A 24330-nucleotide genomic window follows, 5' to 3' on the forward strand; every position below is an offset into this window, starting at 1 on the left:
CAGGAAAGACACCAGAAATCAAGATGGTAGCTTAAGCACACATAACCAAAACAGGCACAGTTTGCAGTCCTTTTTCAAATAGCACAATCAAATTAGACAACAGCTTTATGACAGAATCACAAATGCAAAGACTTGTCGATGGGCATCGTCTAAATAAAAATCTCATTCATTTCAAATATCTAAAAATGTTTGAGATTCTTTTACTCTGAAAACTTTTGTCCAGTAGAAGGCATGATGTTCTCGCTCGTCTAGTTGGAGTATCAAAAGTGCAATGTTACATTAAATGCACAAAAAAATATGGTCACAATTATTTCTTATTCCATTCAGCCTTTCCTTACTTCCAACTTACGTCAACATCCCCAGCATTGAAGCACTGACCACACTTGATCAGCTCCGCTGGGCAGGCCACACAGTTCGCATGCCAGACACGAGACTCCCAAAGCAAGCGTTCTACTCGGAACTCGCCCACGGCAAACGAACCAAAGGTGGGCAGAGGAAACGTTACAAGGACACCCTCAAAGCCTCCCTGATAAAGTGCGACATCCCCACTGACACCTGGGAGTCCCTGGCCAAAGGCCACCCTAAGTGGAGGAAGTCCATCCGGGAGGGCGCTGAGCTCGTCGAGTATCGTCGCCAAGAGCATGCAGAAATCAAGCGCAGGCAGCGGAAGGAGCGTCGGCAAACCAGGCACCCTGCCCACCCTTCCCCTCAACCACTGTCTGTGCCACCTGTGACAGACTGCGGTTCTCGTATTGGACTGTACAGCCACCTAAGAACTCATGCTAAGAGTGAAAGCAAGTCTTCCTCAATTCCGAGGGACTGCCTATGATGATGTCCACTTAAAATTTCCTTTTAAATATTTGGGTCATACAAGGTTCTGGATGACACAGGAGAAACCAGCATGACTTGCTTTAAGATGTGCTTCCCTCACTCCCCATCAACCAACAACTGGAATGCATTTGAATAATTATGACAAAACATGTGACTCAAAAACCTGAAAGTCATCACTGGGTACAGGAATGCTCAATGGTAACAATCAACATTTTGCACTTTTCAAATCTAGTCTCTGCTATGGAAATTTTATCAGTGAATACACAGATAACCAGGTTAACTCTATACTTGCAAATACTCTGCAGGTGTAGAGCATTAAGTTTCATTATTGGTAAGCGCAAACTCACAAATGATAATACTGCTGTAAATATGTTTTCCTTCAAGATAGCTGCTGATTCCCATGTTCAAGGTACTAGCCAGAGGAAAGGAAGTGCATACATCTATGCTTTATTTATATCACATAAGCAGGTAGCAATGTTTCACTTTTACAAATATATTGAAGTATAATGTGTTTTATTCAACCACATGACTGTCGGTTATTAACATTGTCTAGGTTACAAAGCTACTTGGTTCATAATTTTGTCTCAGTAGCTTTACACTGTTAAGGAATACAGGTATTCACTGCTACAGGATGCATCCATTTTTTGTCGTGTTATTAAGTTGGAGGATACAAGTCATCAGCAGGCCACCAAACAATTTAAAATCTGCCACATGAACCTTCCCACATTCCTAGGTGAACACAATTGCTTTGTGATGGAGTACAAATTAATTTCAGGAACAAGTGAAAAGCAGCAGTTTGTTGAAAAATAAAGCACATTATGTCACACTAGATTTTGGCCTCCTAGCTGACTTAAATTCAATACAGGTGCAGCGCCCAAAATCCGGAACCCTCGGGCCAGAGGCCATTAACAGATTCCGGGCTTTCAATCGTCTTGCTGACGTCAAGAATCTGGAAACACCCATGTCCACATTCGGGTATTTCCTGATTTTGGAACGTCAGAAAGGAGGGGCCTCGCCGAGGAGCTGTTCACACCGTCTGGCCCCATCAATGAGATCATTCGCGGCGGGACCCACTGCCACGGAGGAGCCGTCCGGACCGGCGGGCCGGCAAGGAAGCCCCGAGGTAAGGGCAGCGGCGGCAAGCAGGGCAACAGAGACAAGGGCACTCGTCATGGAATGTCTATTACAGGTTTGCCTTTAATTCCACACAAATTGGTTTGAAGTTAAAAACTCAATTCTGATGAGAAATACATTGACCAGAAGCAAGGAATTACCCCTGAAGGGAGCGAAATAGTGAACTAAAAAGCAAGAATGAATCAAACTGCTTAGCACACAGCCATAATTACAAAGCGGCACTGGTAAAACCCAAAGACAAGTTTTGATCACATGCTTCTTCACCAGAGATGGAGGGGGTTGGCCATTAACTTATTTCAAATGACAATTTACTTAATTTAAGTTTAAATTTGTAAATGAATAAACTTGCAATGGACAAACAGTTCGTTTTAAATCATCACACCATTTCAACTCCGAAAGTAGTTACATGTTGTGAGTAGGTATAGATCAACACATATTGATGTACTTAAACCTGTCAAATGGACAACACTTCTAGCACCTGTAAACATTTTTCTCATGGCTGTTTCCTTTTACTGCACATACATTTTTTAAACCATCACCATTGCTATGGGGACACATTACTCTAAACACTGAAGTTAAATTCTCAAACCTGTAAATTTGTTTCTCAATATAGTCATTATACCCCATTAAAGTTCACACAATCGGAACACTATGGCAAGAGTCACCACAATCACACAACAGTTTTTAAACAAAAAGATGCTTTACTGGAAAAAAGTAAATTTGAGAGAAATGAAGTAACATTAATTTAATGAAAAACTTGGCAGATAAAACCACAGATCAGCAGTGTTAAATATTTGAGTTTGAGATAGTCAGCTACATACTAAACATCCGGCCAAGAGAAAAGGGGCTGCAGAAAATGCCAAAAGTCCCACAAATGAACTGCAAGATTAGGTCAAACAAGGTCAAAGAAGGCTAATGCTACAAAAGGAAACACCAAAAGCATAGAAGAGAAGCTACAAGTAGGAATAGAAGTGCTCCGAGAGATTATGAAAAAAGCTGTGGTCAACATAAAGGATAATAGCAATGTCGTTTATAAGTACAAGGTGGGGTTATGAAGACTAAAGAGAAAATTTTCCAGCAGAGAATAAAATATGGCAGAAAAGCTTAGAAAGCAGTCATAGATGAGCTACGACCTTCTCCAACATTACATGGACAAAGGCCAAGACCATCCTGCTTGGCCCCTGATTCAATCCCCCTTCCTAACTGCTGACTCAAGTTGTCCTCAATAGTGTGTAACTTTGGAGCCTCTTTTAATCCTGAAGAACTTTAAAGTGTCTATCCTACCCAGCACCACGATTATCTCTTCCTGTATCCAACAGTCTCCAGTTTCATACTTACCACCACAATGAAACTATCAACATTGTAATCATCTCCAGACTCAACTTTATCCAGCCTCCGAGCACTACTTTAGACCAACTATACCTCACTCTTGTTTACAAATCTTACATGTCCTTCCTTGCCCCACCCTACCCCTGAAACCTCCACCAGTCCTACATCCCAGAAAGTAACTTTCTTCCCTCCTCCCCCCACCACCCAACCCCAATTCCTTCTCTCAAATTCAGAAGCAGAGCCTTCAGCAGTCAAAGAAGAAAAGTTAAAGTCTCTTCTGAAATCACTGCACCTTGTTCTCCACTTACAAAAGCCTCAATACCTCTTTGGTCACCTTCCCCAATTCTGCTCAAATTCTTAGCCAATATCTCTTTCTCCTCCTCTTCCCCCTTCTCTGAAATGTTCGTGTGTGTTAAAGGTGCAAGGAATTTTTCTATTCCACCTCTCTACCTGAAGGAGCATGAAGACAGAATGCAGGATGATGTGGAAGTATAAAAATTCATTAGGTTTATGAGATTTCAAGTACATAGGGCAACAGACCCGACGATCTGCACTCCAGAATATGGAGAGAATTAATAATAAACAGCAGAGGTGCTAGATAGTGGCCAATTTAGTACTTTTCTTAAAATGGAAAAAGGATAAGGCCAGTTACTATAGATCACTCAAGTTCATGTCATGAGTAGAAAAAACTGCTACAAATCATAAGGAATAACATTAGTAAACAGCTAAAAAAAAATCAAGTTTGCAAGCAATGGAATGCAGTCGATATAGTACATATGGATTTTTAAGCAGCGTTTGAAGTATCACACCAGAGATTTACTAAGACTGTGGAATTAAAGGGAAAGTGATGACATAAAGAATAAAAAGCAGAGTATAAATAAATGAATACTACTCAGATTACAAAATGGAGCTGGAGGCATTTCCCATGACTCCATGTTGGGACTGCTCATACTCAGCACGTGCACAATGGACTTGGACCAGGGCATAAGAAGAATTAATATCAGAATTTGCTAATAATGCCAAATTAGAGAAAAATGCTCACTTAAGTATAGTGAAAGGACACTGCCAGAGTAATATTGTTCAAATACAGCATCAAATTCTGAAAATAATTAATACTGCAAAAACAAAACATATCTACCAACAAATGATTTTCATGAATCGTCATCACAGGATCTAAAACTGAGTCATACAAATCAATTAAAAAAACTTTTTTTTTAAATATTTCGATTAAAAACAGATCCATTTTTAAAATTTCAGTTCTCTCACCCCATAATTAATATAAATTGGGATTTGGAGGCTTTGGACATTTATAAGCACATAATAGTAGCAATTAACTCCTAATCACAGTTACTTGTTCAGAAGCATCTATAAAAACAGGTACTAAATGACTAAAGCACACTTTGATTAAGTTCGAGAATCAATTGCTGGAATATAGTTGGCACTTGGCACACTTACTTTTTATTTAAAAAAAACAGAAGATGTGCCTCACTGATAACTGATTAACACTGACTAAATGCTTTCAGGGAATGATTAATGGCCACTCTCAAATCTATTTCCTTTTTAGGCTCAGTCAGTGCAGTGACGACTGCCCCACTGGTTGCTTGCAGTGAGCAACATCCACATTTTAACCTTTTGTGAAATTTCCTCCTGCTTTGATTTAATTCCAATTACTTTTGTTTGCCTTGTTAATATTAGTACGAATGGATCAAGCCTTCACTGAATTTTAAGTGATGTCCTCCCTGAAACAGGAGGCATCGGATGATAAGGCTACACCTAATTAGCCTATCACAAAATAGGATCCTCACATGTTACACATCTTCAGAGAAGCTCTTCACCTCACCATAGTTAAGGCTTACCTAAATCAGTGTTTGGACCTGCCAGCAGCTGTCTGAATTTTTCTAGTCGAGACATTTCTCTTTCCGTCATTAGAGGAGCATCTGAGGTATTCTGGTCTGCAATTCTTGCTACCATTGGAATTGTTGATCTGGAAGGGACAGACTGCTGCATTTGAAGAGAAGTCTTCTCAAAATCATCTAAACCTGTAAATTACACAAACTACATTAAGACAAAAATAATTACGACATTTTAAATCTAATGTTCTAGATAAACCCAAAATATAAAATTGACTCTCAGAATTTCAAAGTTCCATTGCACTCTGCAAATTGAAATGAAAAGTTAAGTATTTACACTCGATCTAGAATTAAAAAACAACAAACTAATCTTCATCAGGGTTGAGGTTTTCAGAAGCAGATGGAGCACATGCTGGTGCTCAAAGCTCTCTTTAGCCTAAGGAGATGCTTTTACTCATTGCAACTCCAACATCGACAGGCCGGAACGCCGCACCGCCATAGTTGCCCGGGAACGCTTTAGACGCTTTGACATCAGGCAGGCAGGGGAAGGCCAGCTCAAGGAACATGGTGGAGGTTATACCTTTGTCTGGAAAGGAAAACCAGAGGAAGAACACCGCCTTCGCCATAAAAAATGAACTGGTCGGCCGGCTCAAAGACTCCCCATGCGGGGTTAACGAACGCCTGATGACCCTTCGCCTTATCCTATCCCGGAACCAATGCGCCACAGTCATCAGTGCGTATGCCCTTACACTCGATGCAATGGACAAGGGTAAAGAGGGTTTTTATTCCAACCTCGAGACATCCCTGTCCCGCGTCCCCACAAGCGACAGATTGATCCTCCCAAGTGACTTTAATGCCAGGGTCGGCAAAGACACAGCCCTCTGGGAGGTGTGATTGGCAGAGAGGGGGTAGGGAAATCCAACTCCAACGGCATCCTACTCCTGACAAAATGTCTAGAACACGAACTCCTCATCACCAACATTCCGCCAGAGGGACAAATACAAGGCATTGTGGCAACACCCTCACTCCAAACACTGGCACCTGCTGGACTATGTCATCGTCCGAGCCAGGGATCGCAAGGATGTGCGCATCACCCGTGCCATGACAGGAGCTGATGACTGCTGGACAGACCATCGCCTAATCTGATCCATCATCAATATTAACATAGCCCCAAAGCAGAGAGGACAGCAGAAGCAGTGCCGCAAAAAAGTTAACACCGGGGCACTTAAAGACCCAGCTAAGAGAGTCCTATACAACCAGCGCCTCACAGCCAATCTGGTGTGCTTTGATGACCCTGAGATGCTCAATACCCACAGCGCTTGGTCTGCCCTCAAGGCCTCCATAACCAGTGCCTGTGAAGAGACACTTGGTTACTCAACCAGAAAACACCAGGACTGGTTTGATGAAAATGATCAGGAGATCCAAGAACTAATAGATCGTAAGCACAGAGCATTTCTGAGCCTCAAGCAACAATCCAACTCGGGAGCTGCAAAGCAACATTACAGGCAGCTCAAGGCTGAGGTCCAACAAAAAACCCAGGACCTAAAGAACAAGTGGTGGATGGAGAAAGCACAGGAGATACAACAACTGGCCGACAGCCACGACATGCGAGGATTCTTCATTGCAGTCAAGGCTACCTACGGTCCAAACTCCCAAGGCCCCACCCCACTCTTGGCCAAGAACAGGGAAACACTCATCAACAACACCGTGGCTGTCAGGGCCCGATGGAAGGAGCACTTTGAAGATCTCCTCAATCGAGACTCTGCCTTTGACTCAAGTGTTCTCAACTCCATCCCGCAACATGCAACCCGCCACCACCTCAGTGAAACCCCAACTCCGCACGAGGTAGGCAAAGTCATAAAAGAGCTCAAGAACAACAAGGCTACGGGTGTGGATGGAATTCCTGCTGAGGCGCTAAAATATGGCAGAGAGGCGCTGTTGGCGTGGATACATGACCTCATCTCTCTCATTTGGAGGGAGGAGAGCATGCGGGGAGATCGCGTCCATTTTTAAAAAGGGGAACAAATCTGACTGCGGCAACTCCAGGGGAATCTTCCTATCAGCCACTAGGAAGATTGTCGCGAGAGTTCTCCTCAACCGTCTTCTCCCTGTGGCCGAGGAGCTCCTCCCGGAGTCGCAGTGCGGATTTCGTCCCCTACAGGGAACGGACATGATCTTTGCAGCACGACAACTGCAGGAACAATGCAGGGAGCAGCGCCAGCCCTTGTACATGGCCTTTTTCAATCTTACAAAGGCCTCTGACACTGTCGACCGTGAGAGCTTATGGAGAGTCCTCCTCTGTTTTGGATGCCCCCAAAAGTTTGTGAACATCCTTCGTTTGCTCCACGACAACATGCAGGGCGTGATCCTTACCAGCGGATCCATTACAGACCCATTCCACGTCCGGACTGGAGTCAAACAGGGCTGCGTCATCGCTGCCATGTTCCACCTCACTGTCAACAAGCTCCCCGCTGGAGTGGAACTAAACTACAGAACCAGTGGGAACCTGTTTAACCTACGCCGCCTCCAGGCCATGTCCAAGATCACCCAAACTTCTGTTGTTGAACTGCAGTATGCGAACGACACCTGCGTCTGTGCACATTCTGAGGCTGAACTCCAGGATATAGCCAATGTATTCACCGAAGCATATGAAAGCATGGGCCCTACGCTTAACATCCGTAAGACAAAGGTCCTCCACCAGACTGTCCTTGCCGCAAAGCACTGCCCCCCAGTCATCAAGATTCATGGCGCGGCCCTCGACAACATGGACCACTTCCCATACCTCGGGAGCCCCTCATCAACAAAGGCAGACATTGATGTGGAGATTCAACATTACCTCCAGTGCGCCAGTGCAGCCTTCGCCCACCTGCGGCAAAGAATGTTCGAAGACCAGGCCCTCAAACCTACCACCAAGCTCATGGTCTACAGGGCTGTAGTAATACCCGCCCTCCTGTATGGATCAGAGACATGGACGATATATATAAGACACATCAAGTCGCTGGAGATATATCACCAACGATGTCTCCTGCAAATCCCCTGGGAGGACAGAGGCACCAACATCAGTGTCCTTGCCCAGGCGAACATCCCCAGCATTGAAGCACTGACCACACTCGATCAGCTTCGCTAGGCAGGCCACTTAGTTCGCATGCCAGACACGAGACTCCCTAAGCAATTGCTCTACGCGGAGCTCCTTCATGGCAAACGAGCCAAAGGTGGGCAGCGGAAGCGTTACAAGGACACCCTCAAAGCCTCCCTGGTGAAGTGCGACATCACCATTGACACCTGGGAGACCCTGGCCGAAGACTGCCCTAGGTGGAGAAAGTGCATCCGGGAGGGCATTGAGCTCCTCGAATCTTAACGCTGCGAGCGTGAAGAGGTCAGGCGCAGGTAGCAGAAGGAACATGTGGTAAATCAGTCCCACCCCCCACTTCCCCCGATGAATATCTGTCCCATCTGTGACAGGGTCTGAGGCTCTCGTGTTGGACTGTTCAGCCACCAAAGAACTCACTTTAGGAGTGGAAGCAAGTCTTCCTTGATTCCGAGGGACTGCCTATGATTGATGACTCATTGCAGTTCAATAACGGCTACATGTCACGACACCACTGTTCCTGAAAAAATTGACATGGGAAATTTGTATGCTGCACATTTCACTCCCTATCAAGCTAAGCAGTACTACTTTTGCTGTTACTCTGGTATTATTTCCCAGAGTTTTGAGGATATGCGTGGCAGTACCGTCACGAGAACATGTACTTGGGGCAAATTATGTAGCACCCTACAATATCTCGGAATCAATATCACGAATTTCTAGACTTGGAGATTGTTCCAGAATATGCTGCACGAGTACCACAATTTTGTACAAGACCGGAGGCAATAAGAATTGGCACTTCTGAACAGATCCAAGTGATTAATATGTGCCTAACTGTACTTTTTATATTTCAGTCACATTTTAAATTGGAGTACATTTAAGAGAGGGATATTGCAGGGAGGCAATGATCCCGGTCTACTCTTTCATTCTTTTAAATGATTGGTTCAAGAGCAGAAATGGCAAGACCTGGAACTGCAACTATTCAACAAGTTCATAAAAAAACAATTCCATGTTGCAACTTTTCACTATAAAGGTGCTGTCAAAATTGCTTCATTCTAAAGTACTTCATATCACTTTACAGCCAAGTGACGTCCCAGGCACTGATCAAGGACATGTCCATTTCACTTCTATTTTCATCCCTGGATACTGCCAACTACGAGATGAGTTCAGCACGTCACACTGCATCACTTCAAAGTGTCAGTCGTGGGTAGCACACTCGCCTCAGAGGCAGAAAGTTGTGGGCTCAAGTCCCACTCGTAAGAACATAAGAAATAAGAGCAAGAGTATGCCACCTGGCCCCTCGAGCCTGCTCCGCCATTTAATATCATGGACTCAGGTCCACTTCCCTGCCCGCTCCTCATAACCCTTTATTCTCTTAGCGCTCAAAAATCTGTCTATCTCCACCTGAAATATATTCAATGACGCAGTCTCCACAGCTCTCTGGGCAGAGAATTCCATGGATTTACAACCCTCAGAAAAGAAATTCCTCCGCATCTCAGTTTTAAATGGGCGGCCCCTTATTCTAAGACTATGTCCCCTAGTTTTAGTTTCAGTTTCCCCAATGAGTGGAAAAATCCTCTGCATCCACCTTGTCTAGCCCCCTCATTATCTTATATGTTTCAGTAAGATCACCTCTCATTCTTCTGAACTCCAACCTACTGCACCTATCTTCATAAGTCAACCCCTCCATCTCCGGAATCAACCTAGTGAACCTTTTCTGAACAGCCTCCAATGCAAGTATATCCTTCCTTAAATGTGGAAACCAAAACTGAACACAGTACTCCAGGTGTGACCTCACCAATACCCTGTACAGTTGTAGCAGGACTTCTCTGCTTTTATACTCCATCCGCCTTGCAATAAAGGTCAACATTCCATTGACCTTCCTGATTACTTGCTGTACCTGCATACTCACTTTTTGTGTTTCACGCACAAGGACCTCCCAGGTCCCTCTGTACTGCAGCACTTTGCCATTTTTCTCCATTTAAATTATAATTTGCTTTTCTATTTTTTCTGCCCAAGTGGATAACCTCACATTTTCTCACATTATACTCCATCTGCCAAATTTTTGCCCACTCATTTAGCCTGTCTATATCGCTTTGCAGATTTTGTGTGTCCTCCTCACAATTTGCTTTCCCACCCATCTTTGTAACATCAGCAAAATTGGCAACATTACACTTGGTCCCTTCATCCAAGTCATTAATATAGATTGTAAATAGTTGAGGTCCCAGCACCGATCCCTGCAGTATCCCACTAGTTTGCCAACCGAAAAATGACCAATTTATCCCAACTCTCTGTTTTCTGTTAGTTAGCCAATCCTCTATCAATGCTAATATATAACCCCTAACCCTGTGAACTTTTATCTTGTGCAGTAACCTTTTATGTGGCACCTTATCGAAGGACTTCAGAAAATCCAAATACACCACATCCACTGGTTCTCCCTTATCCACCCTGCCCGTTACATCGTCAAGGAACTCCAGCAAATTTGTCAAACATGATTTCCCTTTCATAAAACCAAGCTGACTCTGCTTAATTGAATTATGCTTTTCTAAATGTCCCACTATTGCTTCCTTAATAATGGACTCCAGCATTTTCCCAACCGCAGATGTTAGGTTAACTGGTCTATAGTTTCCTGCTTTTTGTCTGCCTCCTTTTTTTAAATAGGGGCGTTACATTTGCAGTTTTCCAATCCACTGGGATCGCCCCAGAATCCAGGGAATTTTGGTAGATTGAACCAATGCATCCACTATCTCTGCAGCCACTTCTTTTAAAGACCCTATGAGGTAAGCTATCAGTTCCAGGGGACTTGTCCGCCTTTAGTCCCATTATTTTACCGAGTACTACTACTTTAGTGATAGTGATAGTATTAAATTCCTCCCTCCCTATAGCCTCTTGATTATCCACCATTGGGATGTTTTTAGTGCTTTGTACTGTGAAGACAGATACAAAATATTTGTTCAAAGTCTCTGCCACTTCCCTGTTCCCAATTATTAATTCCCAGTCTCATCCTCTAGGGGACCAACATTTACTTTAGCCACTCTTTTCCTTTTTATGTACCTGTAGAAACTCTTACGATCTGTTTTTATGTTTCTTGCTTGTTTACTTTCATAATCTATCTTCCCTCTCTCTTATTTTTTAGTCGTTCTTTGCTGGCTTTTAAAAGTTTCCCAATCCTTGGCCTCCCACTAGTCTTGGTCATATTGTATGCCCTCGTTTTGAATTTGATACCATCCCTTATATCTTTAGTTAGCCACAGATGGTTATCTCTTCTTAGTCTTTCCTTCTCACTGGGATATATTTTTGTTTAGTTGTGAAACATTCACACCTCTTTCAACCACTCTACCACCAGACTTTTCCTTAAATTTAAAAACCTTCATGGGCCAGAATAGCTTCAGAAAAAAGCAGCAACTTTCAGTTTTGAAAACTACAGCATGAATGGCTAAAGTTGCTTTTTGAGAATATCAAACATAATAAGGGAAAAAATATTAATACAGGCAGATTTTGATGAGTATGCCTTTTCTCCAATGGTCAAAAGGGCCCGAGATACACTGTATATTCAGATCTATTAAGACATTAAACAGAGGCCCCGTCTGCTCTCTCAGGTGGATGTAAAAGATCTCAAGTCACTATTTCAATGAAGAACAGGGGAGTTTTCCCCGGTATCCTGGCCAATATTTATCCCTCAATCAACATAAGGAAAAACAAATTATCTGGTTATTATCACATTGCTTTTTGTGGGAGCTTGCAAATTGGCTGCCGCATTTCCCACATTACAACAGTGACAGCAGTTCAAAAAGTACTTCATTCGCTATAAAGCACTTTGAGACATCCGGTGGTTGTGAAAGGCACTATATAAATACAAGTCTATCTTTTCTTTATTGCAAAATCCATTACAATAGACTGGCACTAAAGCAGCCTTCTGGCAACAGTCCCCCTCGCCTCCCCCCGGTGACCTGCTCAATCAGACACGTTAGGCAGAAGCAAACGCAGCAAAATAATAAAACAGGATATAGTTAAGGGAAAACAATTAACCAGCAGAGACTCTACGGTTAAAATTGAGGCCAGAGGACATATAACTGTACTGGGAGTTGTCGGCATGCCCCGATAGCAGCAATGAACTTGCAGAATGCATTAATTCAGGAGATTGGAGAGGCTTGTAGCAAAAGCAGAATTGTTTTAATGGAAAAATTAATTCTCATATAGGTTGAAAAGAGCAGAATAGCTCAAGTTAGAAAGGTAGTGAATTTCTTGAGTTCATTCAAGATAGTGTTTGAGAGCAGTATGTTCTAGAACTAACAAGAGAACAGGCCACACTAGATTTAGTAATATGCCAGACTTAGTTAATAAAGTACGGGAACATTTATCTAACAGTGATCAAAATAATATGACTGAATTCAATGTTAAGTTTCAAACTTCTCATTTTCAAATCTAACAGTTACTAAGATTCTCGATTTTGGTATGGCTAACTTTAACGGTATGAGAGAGACTGACAACAGCAAGCTGGTCAAAACTGTTACCAGGCAAAACTACAGATGAACAGTAGGAGATGCTCAAAAAATAACTTAGTTTAATACAGGAGCAGATTATATACCAAGGGGAAAGAGTTGTACTTACCAAATAAAACAAGCCATGGTGAACAAAATAGGTGAGAGATAAAATAAAACAAAAGGAAAGAACATATAAAAGGGGAAAGTACAAAGAATGGTGTCGACCCAGGGGACTGGGATAGATATAAATAATAGCAAAGACAAAGATATTAACAGCTGCAAAAAGGAATACGAGAAGAAACTTACAAGGGATAAAGATCAACACAACACAAGAAGTTTTTACAATTGTATTAGAAGAAAAAGGATAGTCAAGGGTAATGTGAGCCCTTTTGTATAATATTGCAAATGAAAATAAGGAAATAGCAGACTCGTTGAATAATTACTTTCCTAAGTCTTCACCATAGAGGAAGAGGATAATATACCTGCCATTCCAGGGAAAGTAATAATGAATCAAGGACTGGAACTCATGAAAGTCAACGTAATCAAGAAAACAGTATTAGAAAAATAATGGCACTAAAGACTGACAAATCCCCAGGACTTGATGGCTTCCACACCAGAGTTTTAAAGGAAGTAGGTGAGGAAATTGGAAATGCTTTAACCATAATCTTCCAAAGCACTTGAGGTTCAGGAATTGTCTCTTTCGATTGGAAAATTGCAAATATAACTCCATTATTTAAGAAAGGAGAGAGAGAACAAATAGGAAATTAAAGACCTGTTAGTCCAACATTTGTTGTGGGGAAGTTATTGGAATCTACAATTAAGGACAGTGTGACTGAGCAGAGAAATTAGATGTGATTAGAGAAAGCCAACATGGATTTGTAAAGGGTAGGTCATGTATAATAAACCCAATTGATTTTTTTTGAGAGTGTAACTAAAGTAGTAAACAGGGGAATGACAATGCTTGCAGTTTATATGGACTCCCAGAAGGCACTCAATAAGTTTTCACACAAGAGATTATTAGCTACAATTCAAGCTCATGGGATTGAAGGCGAATTATTGCCTTGGTTAGGAGATCGCTGAAGTGGTAGAAGACAGTGTTGGGATAAGGGGTATGTACTTGAATTGGAAGGATGTGACGAGTGGTGTTCCACAAGGATTTGTGCTGGACTATTCACTATTTATTAATGACTTAGATAGCATAATAGAGAGCCACATATCCAGTCTTGCCGATACAAAGATTGGTATAATAATTAGTGTAGACAGGAACATAAAATTACAATGAAACATTGATAGATTAAGTGAGTGGGCAAAACTGTGACAGATGGATTTCAACATAGGTAAGCGCAAGCTCACCCATTTTGGACCAAAGAAAGGAATAATCGGAGTACTTTTTTTTTTAAATGGTAAAAAACTGGGAACGGTGGAAGTCCAGAGATTTAGATGTCCATGTACACAGATAACTAAAATGCAGTAGTCAGGTATAAAAAATAATTTAAAAGGCTAATGGAATGATAGCCTTTATAACTAGAGGGCTAGAATATAACAGAGGTAATTTTGCTACATCTGTACAAAGTCCTGATTAAACCACGTCAGAAGTCCTATGTACAGTTCTCACAGTGCAGATTCACCAGAATGTTACTGGGGCTCCCAGGATTAGATTATGAGGAGATTTTACATAAACTAGACATGTATTCCCTGGAATATAGAAGGTTAAAAGGCGATTTGATTGAAGGTTTTAGGATTTTGAAAAGAATTGATAGGGTAAAGAAACCTTTTCCGCTGGTGGGGGAGTCTAGGCCAAGGGGACATAACCTTAAAATCAGAGCCAGGCCATTCAAGGGAGAAGTTCGGAAATATTTCTTCACGCAAAGGTGATAGTGGAAATCTCTCCCACAAAAGCAGTAATAATTTTAAATCTGAGATTAATAGATTTTTGCTATCAAAGGGTATAAGGAATATGGAGCCAAGACCAGTGGATGGAGTTAGGATGCAGATCAGCCATGATCTCATTAAATGGCAGAACAGGCTCAATGGGCTGAATGGCCTACGTGTGCCCCTATGTTCCAAAATCCATTAAACTCAAGATCCAAGGGTCTATGGAGATGCAGAAGATTAGTTAGGCAGTATATATTTCTAACTGCAACTGATGAGCATTGTTGGGAGAAGTGCATTAAATACATTTTTTATTGTAACTTTTGACAATTTCCACTCAAACATTAATACTGTTTCTCTCTCCATAGGTGCTGCCTGACCTGCTGAATATTTACAGCATTTACTGATTTTATTACTGTAGAACAGTACAACTTAGCTTATGCCTTCAGAACTGGCACACTGCAAATATGCCACTTCCAAGGTGCCAATAGAATTGCGCTAAACCTACTCGTATACGGATTTCTTCAGAACACAAGCTCAATGTAGAGCCAGCTCGAGAACACCTGTTCAATGTGAACCTCTACTGATGACTGAGCTGATGTTTACTGAAGAGTAAAAACACAATGGATGTATTTTATTTGTTCCAGTTTGAATTAGTGGAACCATACTCACTTGGTTTTCAAACACAATTCACATTGTTACTTATTAAAAAAGACACTGGGTGAATTTTGTGCTCGGCGGGAAGCACTGTTGCTGCCCAGTCTCAGAACTGAATACTTCCACAGCAGATACAAAATGTGTATGAGCAGATTAATACTTCCTTTGCTCTGTCCCAACATGCCTTAACCTTCACCTCAAACCCGTAAGAGTTGTACCTATTGCTCAGTCATTTCCTTCCCCTTTTCACCAGAGTGAGATTGTCAATTTGTAGTTAATTATGGGCACTTAGATGTTGGGGGCTGTCAAAATTTGGGGCATTTTGCATTTCCACAACAACAATCATGTTTCCCACATTCATCTGTTCAGAAAAACAAAATGACGTAGCTTATTAACTCTGTATATTAACTCACCTCCTTCGGCCAAGATACTGAAACTATAGGTGGCCTAGACTTCTAAAACCTTACAGGCTGCTCCTGTGAGCCCACAGCTCAATCACATGTCCAAATGATGGGGAGAAGGAAAGCCTGTCCTCTGGAGTCTATGAGATTGACCCGGGGGGGGGGGGCGGGAGAGAGAGGGAGGGGGGGTCAGGCCACCAAATAATCAAAATTACAAACTAAGCCCAACCCTTCAATGTGGGAGAAGACTCCCACACATCTTTCTCTGCACATGGCGCGATTAGAATGCAACAATGTAAGGCCCAGTAGCTGTCACAAGAACATTCGCAACAGCATAAAATGCTTCAGATTGTACACAGTGGGCCTGCTTTTATAACACTCTGATCACTGAGAACCAGCCTAATTTCAGTTTCTGGTTTATTGTTGGAAAAGAAATGCTCAATTTAACATTCCAAAAATATTCCAAGTTTAAAATAAAATCAGCTGAGGCAACACAGGTATAATTCAGATTCATTACCAGGGCCCATGCACACAAGCTAGTTTAAAACTGCCCAAACATATTTCATGTAAAAGACTTGGATTTATATAGCGCCTTTCATGACCACTGGCCATCTTAAAGTGCTTTACAGCCAATGTCGTACTTTTGGAGTATAGTCACTGTTGTAATGCAGGAAAAGCGGCAGCCAATTTGCACACAAGCAAGCTCCCACAAACTGCAATGTGATAATGACCAGATAATCTGTTTTTTGTTCTGCTGATTGAGGGATAAATATTGGCCAGAACACCAGGGATAACTTCCTTGCTCTTTTTCGAAATAGTGCCATGGGATCTTTTACATCCACTTGAGATAGAAGACGGGGCCTCGGTTTAACGTCTCATCCGAAAGATGGCACCTCCAACAGTGCAGTGCTCCCTCAACATTGCACTGGAGTGTCAGCCTAGATTTTTTGTGCTCAAGTCCCTGGAGTGGGACTTGAACCCACAACCTTCTTACTCAGAGGCGAGGGTGCTATAAGAATGTAGCATTCTTGCAGTTGCGGGGAGGAGGATTTGAACATTTGCCCTTGAAGGGAAAGAGCAGTGTGCTAACCTACTGCATCACACAGCATCTTCCGGTTGGGTTTTCTGAAATATTTAAAGTGCTAACAATAGAGAAACAGAACAAAAATTATAGTCAATAAACAAATTAGATTAAAAACTGATGTAAAAACATTTAAAAGTACTTGAGATCTGTACTCACAGAAGAACCAACTGTGCAAATCTTATATAAACTTTAAAAAATGAACTGCAACTATAGGTTAGTTTGAACAATTACAAAGAGAATTAAGATTATAACAATTGTTGTAAATATCTGTGGGTGACGAAGACAAACTGGCAAGAATGCAGGTTGATCACATGAACATATAATTACTTCAGGACCTCAAGATTGAGTCAGAAAAGAGGTGAGCATCATGCAAAAGTTAGAATATCTAATGCAAAAATATTAATTAGCTTTACATTTTTAGAAAGTCTCACAAATTCTTTAAGATCCAAGTAAAATCTCAAGTTCTAATTGGGAATTGAATCCAGGACCTTGCACATAAGAGTTTTGCAGTCAGCAAATGAATCATATGGTGCTTTATCAATTACTCAGTGTTCTGTGACATGCCATGAATCAAATAGATTGACTAGACTAGCAACTGGCTAAACAGCCAACACAATGCTCTATAGCATTTCTGCCAGTAACAGCATTTCTGCCAATAACAGATTCCAGCCCAAATGCTCATCTGCTGTTTAAGGCAGTGTCGACCTGTATTTTTTTTTAATTCTTCCTTTCGAAAGTCTGTAATTTTACATTTCCCAAAGGTCTGGAGGAAGAACAAGTTTTGGAAAAATAACCGTGGAAAGTTTCAATTTGAATGCAAAATTAGCAACATAAAAGTGTAAAGATAGTTTGATTAAATATTATTTAATAGTTCAAATTACCTGTTGATATATCAAGCTCAACTGCACTGTTAGACTTCACAATTTTGTCAGTATTATTGTCTGCTTGTTCCAAACTGTCCAATTGTTCAGGTGTCGTCTCCATTTGTTTGTCTTGCTGCTTCTGTTCTTGTAGTTTGCTGTGAATCTGAATTACTTTATTCGCTGTTTCCATGACAACATCAGTATTCAGATTTTGAGCAGCCATGGCCAAGAGTTCATCATCGTCATCACCAACATCCCAGGCATCACTTGTAATACTCTCAAACTCTTGGAAAGTAGTAACCTTCTTTGTCCTCATTGATAAAGATTGTGGCTTTGAATTTGCTTTGAGCAAGCTGTTGGATCAAAAAAAAAAGTGCATCACATCAATGTTTTTTATTATTAAATATAGCTTCAGATACTCTGGTATATATATTTTTTTAAATTAACAGGAAGAATGACGTACGGTCATATTGTATTGTGTTGTGGATTTCTATTTTTTTTTCTCACTCATATTTTGTATTTTGGTACCCAAGATCAGCGGTGGAACATTATTTGGCGTGCTCTTGGATATTGTATGAAGTGCATATTTTTGATCAAAAGTAACTGTCAGAATATTGTTTTTCCATTAAAATCTCCTGTACCATGTGACTGTCACCAATTATCAAGTGCACTTCCATAATGACATGAAAAAAAGTCAAGGACCATTTGCTGCAAGTATACTAACCGAGTACAGGTATAGGACACTGGCGATGCTATATTTGGAACGTACATTCTGGGAATCGAACCTTAAAGGATTAATGCACTGAGAAAGGTTCCAAAGATGCAAAAAAACTAAAAGCTGAACTTACTTTATTCTAAGATTGGAGAAATAATTATTTCAACCTCCAGAGCTGTGTATATGTAAAACAGACTCTTGATAAGAACAATGCATGCTGGATAAATATTTGTTTCGTTACAAATTTGAAGATCTTAAGTCATGGAATTAGATACAAGCAAAGATGATTTAATACTTGATGGCTCCTGTGCTGCGACCACCATGGAAATGTTTCTTGCGCAAGTCAACAGTACAGAATTGAAAAATTGAGCTGGAAGGACATAGATCTTCTCCCACCACTGAAATGGCACAGAGGGGGCTGGGGAAATAAGGAAAAGCATTTGGAAGTAGTAATTGCAGTTCTATTCTTTTTATTAAAAGGAGATGGGTATTGTAGAAGTTTCCTCAATTACCTTTGTGTATTGAGAAGAAATTCTGAAACATTCTCCCTCAGGAGTTGAAGTGATAAGGCAGATTATGGGGAGTACGAAGAAGAAACAAGGGGCTAGACTGTCCACTTTGCTGTCTATCACCCAAAAAATGGGTAATGTTCCAGCGATGTTCAATGTCCCGACCTTCCTGATCGCTGGCTCATCGCCCATTTTTTGGATGGCGATTTTCCACTCTGTGATAGGCCAGCGATGTCAAATGGACGATGCAAAAGTTCAGCGATGTGACGCTCACCCAACGAATGGCCAGCGATGTGGAAGGCGAAAGCTTCCCTCGCAACAGTCTTCTGCTCATGCGATTTAAAAATTTTTTTCGGTTGACAGCATTTTGCACGTTTCGGAAGGTCAGGGGTCATCGACACATGCTCAGGAGGCCAATTGTGGCGGGGGGAGGAGGGAGAGAGAATGGCGAGAGGGAGGATGGAGGGAGCGAGAGGGATGATGGAGGGAGCGAGAGGGAGGATGGAGGGAGCGAGAGGGAGGATGGAGGGAGCAAAAGGTGATAATTGGAAAACGTCAGTGTGAAAATTGTCATTTGAAAAAGTGTAGTCGAAAACATTAATTTTAAAATGTGAGTTCAAAATATTATAAAAATTATCAAAATGTCAGCAGCATCATCATCGGATGTGGAGGAGGCTCGCAAAAGGGCGAAGCCCTTCTCAGATGAGGCAAACGAGGTCCTCGTTCAAGAGGTGTATGCAAGGTGGGGAAAGATAACCTGGGGTGACAGTGGGAAACCCCCACCCCAGACATACAGGAAGATATGGGCTACATGAGATTTCGGTTGTCGTCTCGGCAGCGTCAAATGAGGCGAGGGGGTCCGACAAATGCCGCAAGCATTGGAACAGCCTAGTCGCATCAGCAAGAGTAAGTATAGATTTTACATTGTATATTATTATAATTTTAATATTAAATCGCCTGCAGTGAAATCTGTTTTGTACACAGCAGGACACTTTTGTACATTAGCTCCTGACATTGCAGACCTCAAATGGAGATTGTATTAGAGAGAGATATGTTTGTGTCAATCATCACCTCATATCCCCGATATGCGTTATAACTGTTAAAATGTCTTTCCATGATAGTACACATACCATACAGCTTATGCCATACACTTTGCCAGTTTTGCAGAGGAAGATATCGAACAACCGAGCCCAGCAGAGGCACACGGGAGGAGGCACAGCTGTGTTACAACCGCTGAGTGACACTGAGGAGTGTGCTGCAGCTCTGGTGGGGACCCACAGTTGAGTGGCCACCTCCTGTGGATCCGACGAGCCCACTGATGTGTCACGTGAGTAATGTGTCAAGCAGTGTTAAAGTAATGTAACGTCGTTTCACGACAATATACGATGTACGGTCCTCTTAATCAATCTGTATATCTCTGACTAATCCTGACTCCACAACTCTGTTACTCAATTCCGCAAAGATGTACTACCATATGTTATGTATGTTATGTAATGTCTCCTGGTTTCATTTATTGTAGTAGTGATGCTCCTCTGCAATGTGTACCCCTCTGCAATAATCTCAATGGGCTCAATTGTGTTTTGCAGGGCCCACAACACCCACAGCACTAATGTGCAGATTCACCAGCAGTTCTGTTACAGGTGGTCCTCTCTACGGGTGGAGGAGGAGGAGGAGGAAGATACCACAGAGCCTGATGAGGAGGAGGAGGAAGTGGATTCAGAGGAAGATGCCCATAGCATCCCTCATCGTGTGGTGGAATCACCTGTGGCCATTACGTCGGCATCTTCGACGGAAGCCGCAGCAGGAAGAAGCGGTGTGCAACTGTCGATGCCAAGGCGAGCATTCATGCCCTCGCAGACCCCACGGAGGTTGAGTCAGTGAGTGGAGCACACGCCTACCCAGGCTGATCGCTTGGCTCAAATGTGCAAGGAGAGGATGGCTTGGCTCAAATGTGCAATGAGACCGTCGCAATAAGTCGCGACCATCTCCAGACGTTTCTTCCGGATGTCACAACAGACGCTCGAACAGATGATTCAGTAGACTGTCACCACCAATGCCTTGTAGCATGCATTGTTGGCGGGACATGGCACTGCACCTAAACGTGACGTGATGCCGCAGACTGCAAACGCCAGCACACAAGCAGGTCAGGAGCAAGCAATTCCTTCTGACTCCCAAGGCGATCCCCATGCTTCGCCTTCCCCTCTTACACCCGCCCAACAGGCAATCGCACCAGCAGTTCCGGGACATCTCGGTGCCACCCGGGGACCAAATTGGGCGGGTAGGGCTAGAGTACGGGTAAGGAAACATGGTGATGTGAGAATATTGTTTTTAGTTCTCTCTGTTAATGGTTTACTGATGGGGTGTTGTTTGGAGGTTGGCTGGGTTGTTGGGTTGTTCCTGTTGCAGTTGAAATTTAAATTTTGTTTGAGTAAAATGTTATTATATTTTACAATTTACAATTGTTGTGCATTTTCTTGTAATAACGTAATAAGATATTAATGTAAACAATGGCCGACCAGACCAGGCAATGAGGTAACGTAGCTCAACGCTAACGCAAATGCAACCATTGTTTTGCGATAAACGTAACTAACTCTGACGTCCACAATGAAAGTTCATTTATGAGCTGCTCACGCAACTTTTGCGGCCGTGTAACTCACAAGGGGTTTTTCCACTCTTGCGGGTGGGCGTGGGGGCATGGGTTCATCGCCAGGTTGAACGTCCTCCCCGAGGTGCTCATCGGCCTCCTCCTCTTCCTCCTCCTGCTGCTGCTGCTGCTCCTCGTCATCAACCTCTTCCATCTCCATTCCTTCTCGAGGTGGACCGGCAGCCCATCTGGCAAATGTTGTCCTCTCCTTATAACCAGGTTATATATCATGCAACACACCACAATAAACTCAGCGATCTGGTCAGGCCGCCTCCAGAGTGGTCCAGGCATCTGAAGTGCTGCTTTAGAACTCCAAATGTCTTCTCGATGATTGTGAGTAGCAATGTGGCTTTCATTGTAACGCTTCTCGGCCTCAGTAACGGGGTTACGCAGGGGGGTCATGAGCCAGCTGGTATGGCCATATCCTTTATCCCCCAGCATCCAACCGTGACCTTGTGGCTGATTGGTCAGAGTCAGCACTCTCATGCAGGATGTGTGCATCATGGATGCTGCCTGGAAAATTAGCATTAACTGCCAGTATAATCTGGTTGTGGTCGACAACGAGCTGCACATTTAGCGAGTGAAATCCCTTTCAGTTACGAAAAACCTCCGCATTCTGTAAAGGTGATTTCAGGGCGATGTGCATGCAGTCTATTGCTCCCTGCACCTTGGGGAAGTTTGCTATTCTCTAGAACCCCAAAGCCCACCCGGTTTGTGCTTCACTGGTCATAGAGAAGTTTATAAAGTCCATCCTGCGAACGTAAAGGGCTTGAGTCACCTGTTGAGTGGAGCGGTGTGTGGCGTGCTGAGAGATACAGCAGATGTCCCAGCTGAAGCCTGAAAGGAGCCAGATGCGTCGGATAGTGCTACAGTGTCCTTTACCTCAACGGGCAGTGCGGTCCTGATGGTGCTGGTAGGCTGCAGATCCCCCTGACAAATCTCATTGACGATCTCCTTTCGGAAGCGCAACCTCCGAAGGCACGTGTTTTCAGACAAGTTCAGGTAAGATTGCTTTTCCTTGTAAGTTCTTCGGCTGGAAGGTCTCCTCATACGTCCTGGCATTAGTTTGCAACCTCTACGATTGACCCTTTCACTTAACTCAAGCTCAGATGCCAGCAGTTCTGTACTTACAAGTAATGGCAGAGAAGATGCAGCCCCCATTCTTTCACTGTTTATAAAAATGCCTTTTCTACTACTAAACTGACCTTTCTACAAAAATAAATGAAAATATAATTAAAATAATGTTTAAATTTGACTGGATATATCTGTCAAATACACTTAGAACTCTCAAATTATTAGAGCGCTCTTGTTTTTGCAGCCTTCCTCCTTTCCTCCGATATTCACAATGGCGTCAAAATGGCGTCCGTAGTGCCGAGTTCTGTGAGTGAAGCCAGGGAAAAGCAACTATTTCCCGGTAATGTTGTCAGCGAGTGATCAGCCCGGCGATGTGCCAAAAGTTAGACTGGGCGATGTGCAGGCAATCACCTCAGCAATCAGCTCGGCAATGTGAGCCGAAAGTCAGGAGGATAATTTTTCGACAATGATTCAGCCTGAATTTCCACTTTTTTGTAAAAATGGACGATGAAAGGCCGTTTTGGGTGATATATGAACTAAGTGAAATGGAAAGTCTAGCCCAAGTTTCCTGGACCAAAATTCCATTTTCTTGTTCCCATGATTTATATTAATCTTACTGAGGAACGATAGATGGTGTGGAAAACAGGAAAGTTACATTTTAGCACAGAATGTTTCGAGGTTGAGTTTAAAGACATTGAGCTCAATTTTCCCCAAAGCATTTTTTTGGTGTACTTGGAAGAGTTATGCCTGATGTTTTGGGGCCTAAGTACGCCAAAAAAAAATATTCTAAGTTTCCCTGTTGGATTTCTTCATTTTGGCGTGGCATAACCCGACCTTTAGTTTTGGGGGTGGAGCCTTGACCTACGCCAAAAAGATCGGGCTGCCATGGTAACCAGGGTCACAATGCAAGTTGAGGCTGCAAAGTGAAGCATACAGCCAACTCACAACATATTAAAAGAATTGAAAAACACATCGCAGCACTTAGCTCCAACCCTGCCCGAAGGGCTTGCCGGTCCGGTCCCATTCTCGGTCCCCATTCTCCCGGTCACTGGATTTTTTTCTTTCTCTCTGTGTGAGTGTGTGAACCGGGGACTGAGAATGGGACCGGACAGCCTTTGGGCGGGGTTGGAGATAAGTTGCTGCTATGTATTTTTCAATTCTTTTAGCGTGTCCAGGCATCTGCTGCGTTGATTTCCTTACCTGTGCCGATTTCCTTAACTCTCCAGAAGGTTTTTCTTGAGAGGCCACATATGCTGGCCTAAGCAGAACTGGAGTAACTATCAGCTGGCCAAACTTCCCTAAATGGCCAGAATTGGCGTAGGTGGCTGGTTACGCCCCCTTTGGCTGAAAAAACAAACTGATCTAAAAAAATCGTAACTGAGTTATGCTGGTGCAAACTGATTGGGGAAACTGTGGTTTTTCAACTTAGGCCAAAAAGAGCAGCCTGCTCAAAAAAAAACAGTGCAAATCACTGGGGAAAATTGAGCCCAATGTGTCAGGATAGAGCGATATTCACTTGAAATTCACGTCCGTAAACAGCAAATTTAGAATATACTCATTCCTTCTAAGTGCCTGCTCCAATCTTAACACTCCCCCAAAGGCAGCTGACATCTATGGCATTCCCACCCAAAAACTGAATTTTTACATTAACAGTGCCTTCTGCTTAATTTAACAATTGCACTTCCATTCATATATTTTTTTTTAAGTAGAAGTTTAAGTGACATTTGGGTTTATCCATACTGAACAGATCAATCATGGCCAAAGTCCAGTCCATTCTTTCCACACCCCACAGTTCACA

General features: G+C 42.6%; 1 protein-coding gene across 1 annotated transcript in view; it reads right to left on the reverse strand.

The window, feature by feature from the left end:
• The window catches only part of tbc1d22a (TBC1 domain family, member 22a), a 294045-nt gene that overhangs the window by 240592 nt on the left and 29123 nt on the right, over positions 1-24330 (reverse strand). The window contains exons 3-4 of the mRNA XM_070896745.1: positions 17609-17943; positions 5151-5333 (exon numbers count right to left, since the gene is read on the reverse strand). Of these exons, the coding sequence (XP_070752846.1) occupies positions 5151-5333; positions 17609-17943 (518 nt within the window). The remainder of the gene's footprint in view (positions 1-5150; positions 5334-17608; positions 17944-24330) is intronic.

This window comes from Pristiophorus japonicus, chromosome 13 (assembly GCF_044704955.1).
Source record: "Pristiophorus japonicus isolate sPriJap1 chromosome 13, sPriJap1.hap1, whole genome shotgun sequence".
In the NCBI taxonomy this organism is placed as follows: Eukaryota; Metazoa; Chordata; class Chondrichthyes; family Pristiophoridae; genus Pristiophorus; species Pristiophorus japonicus.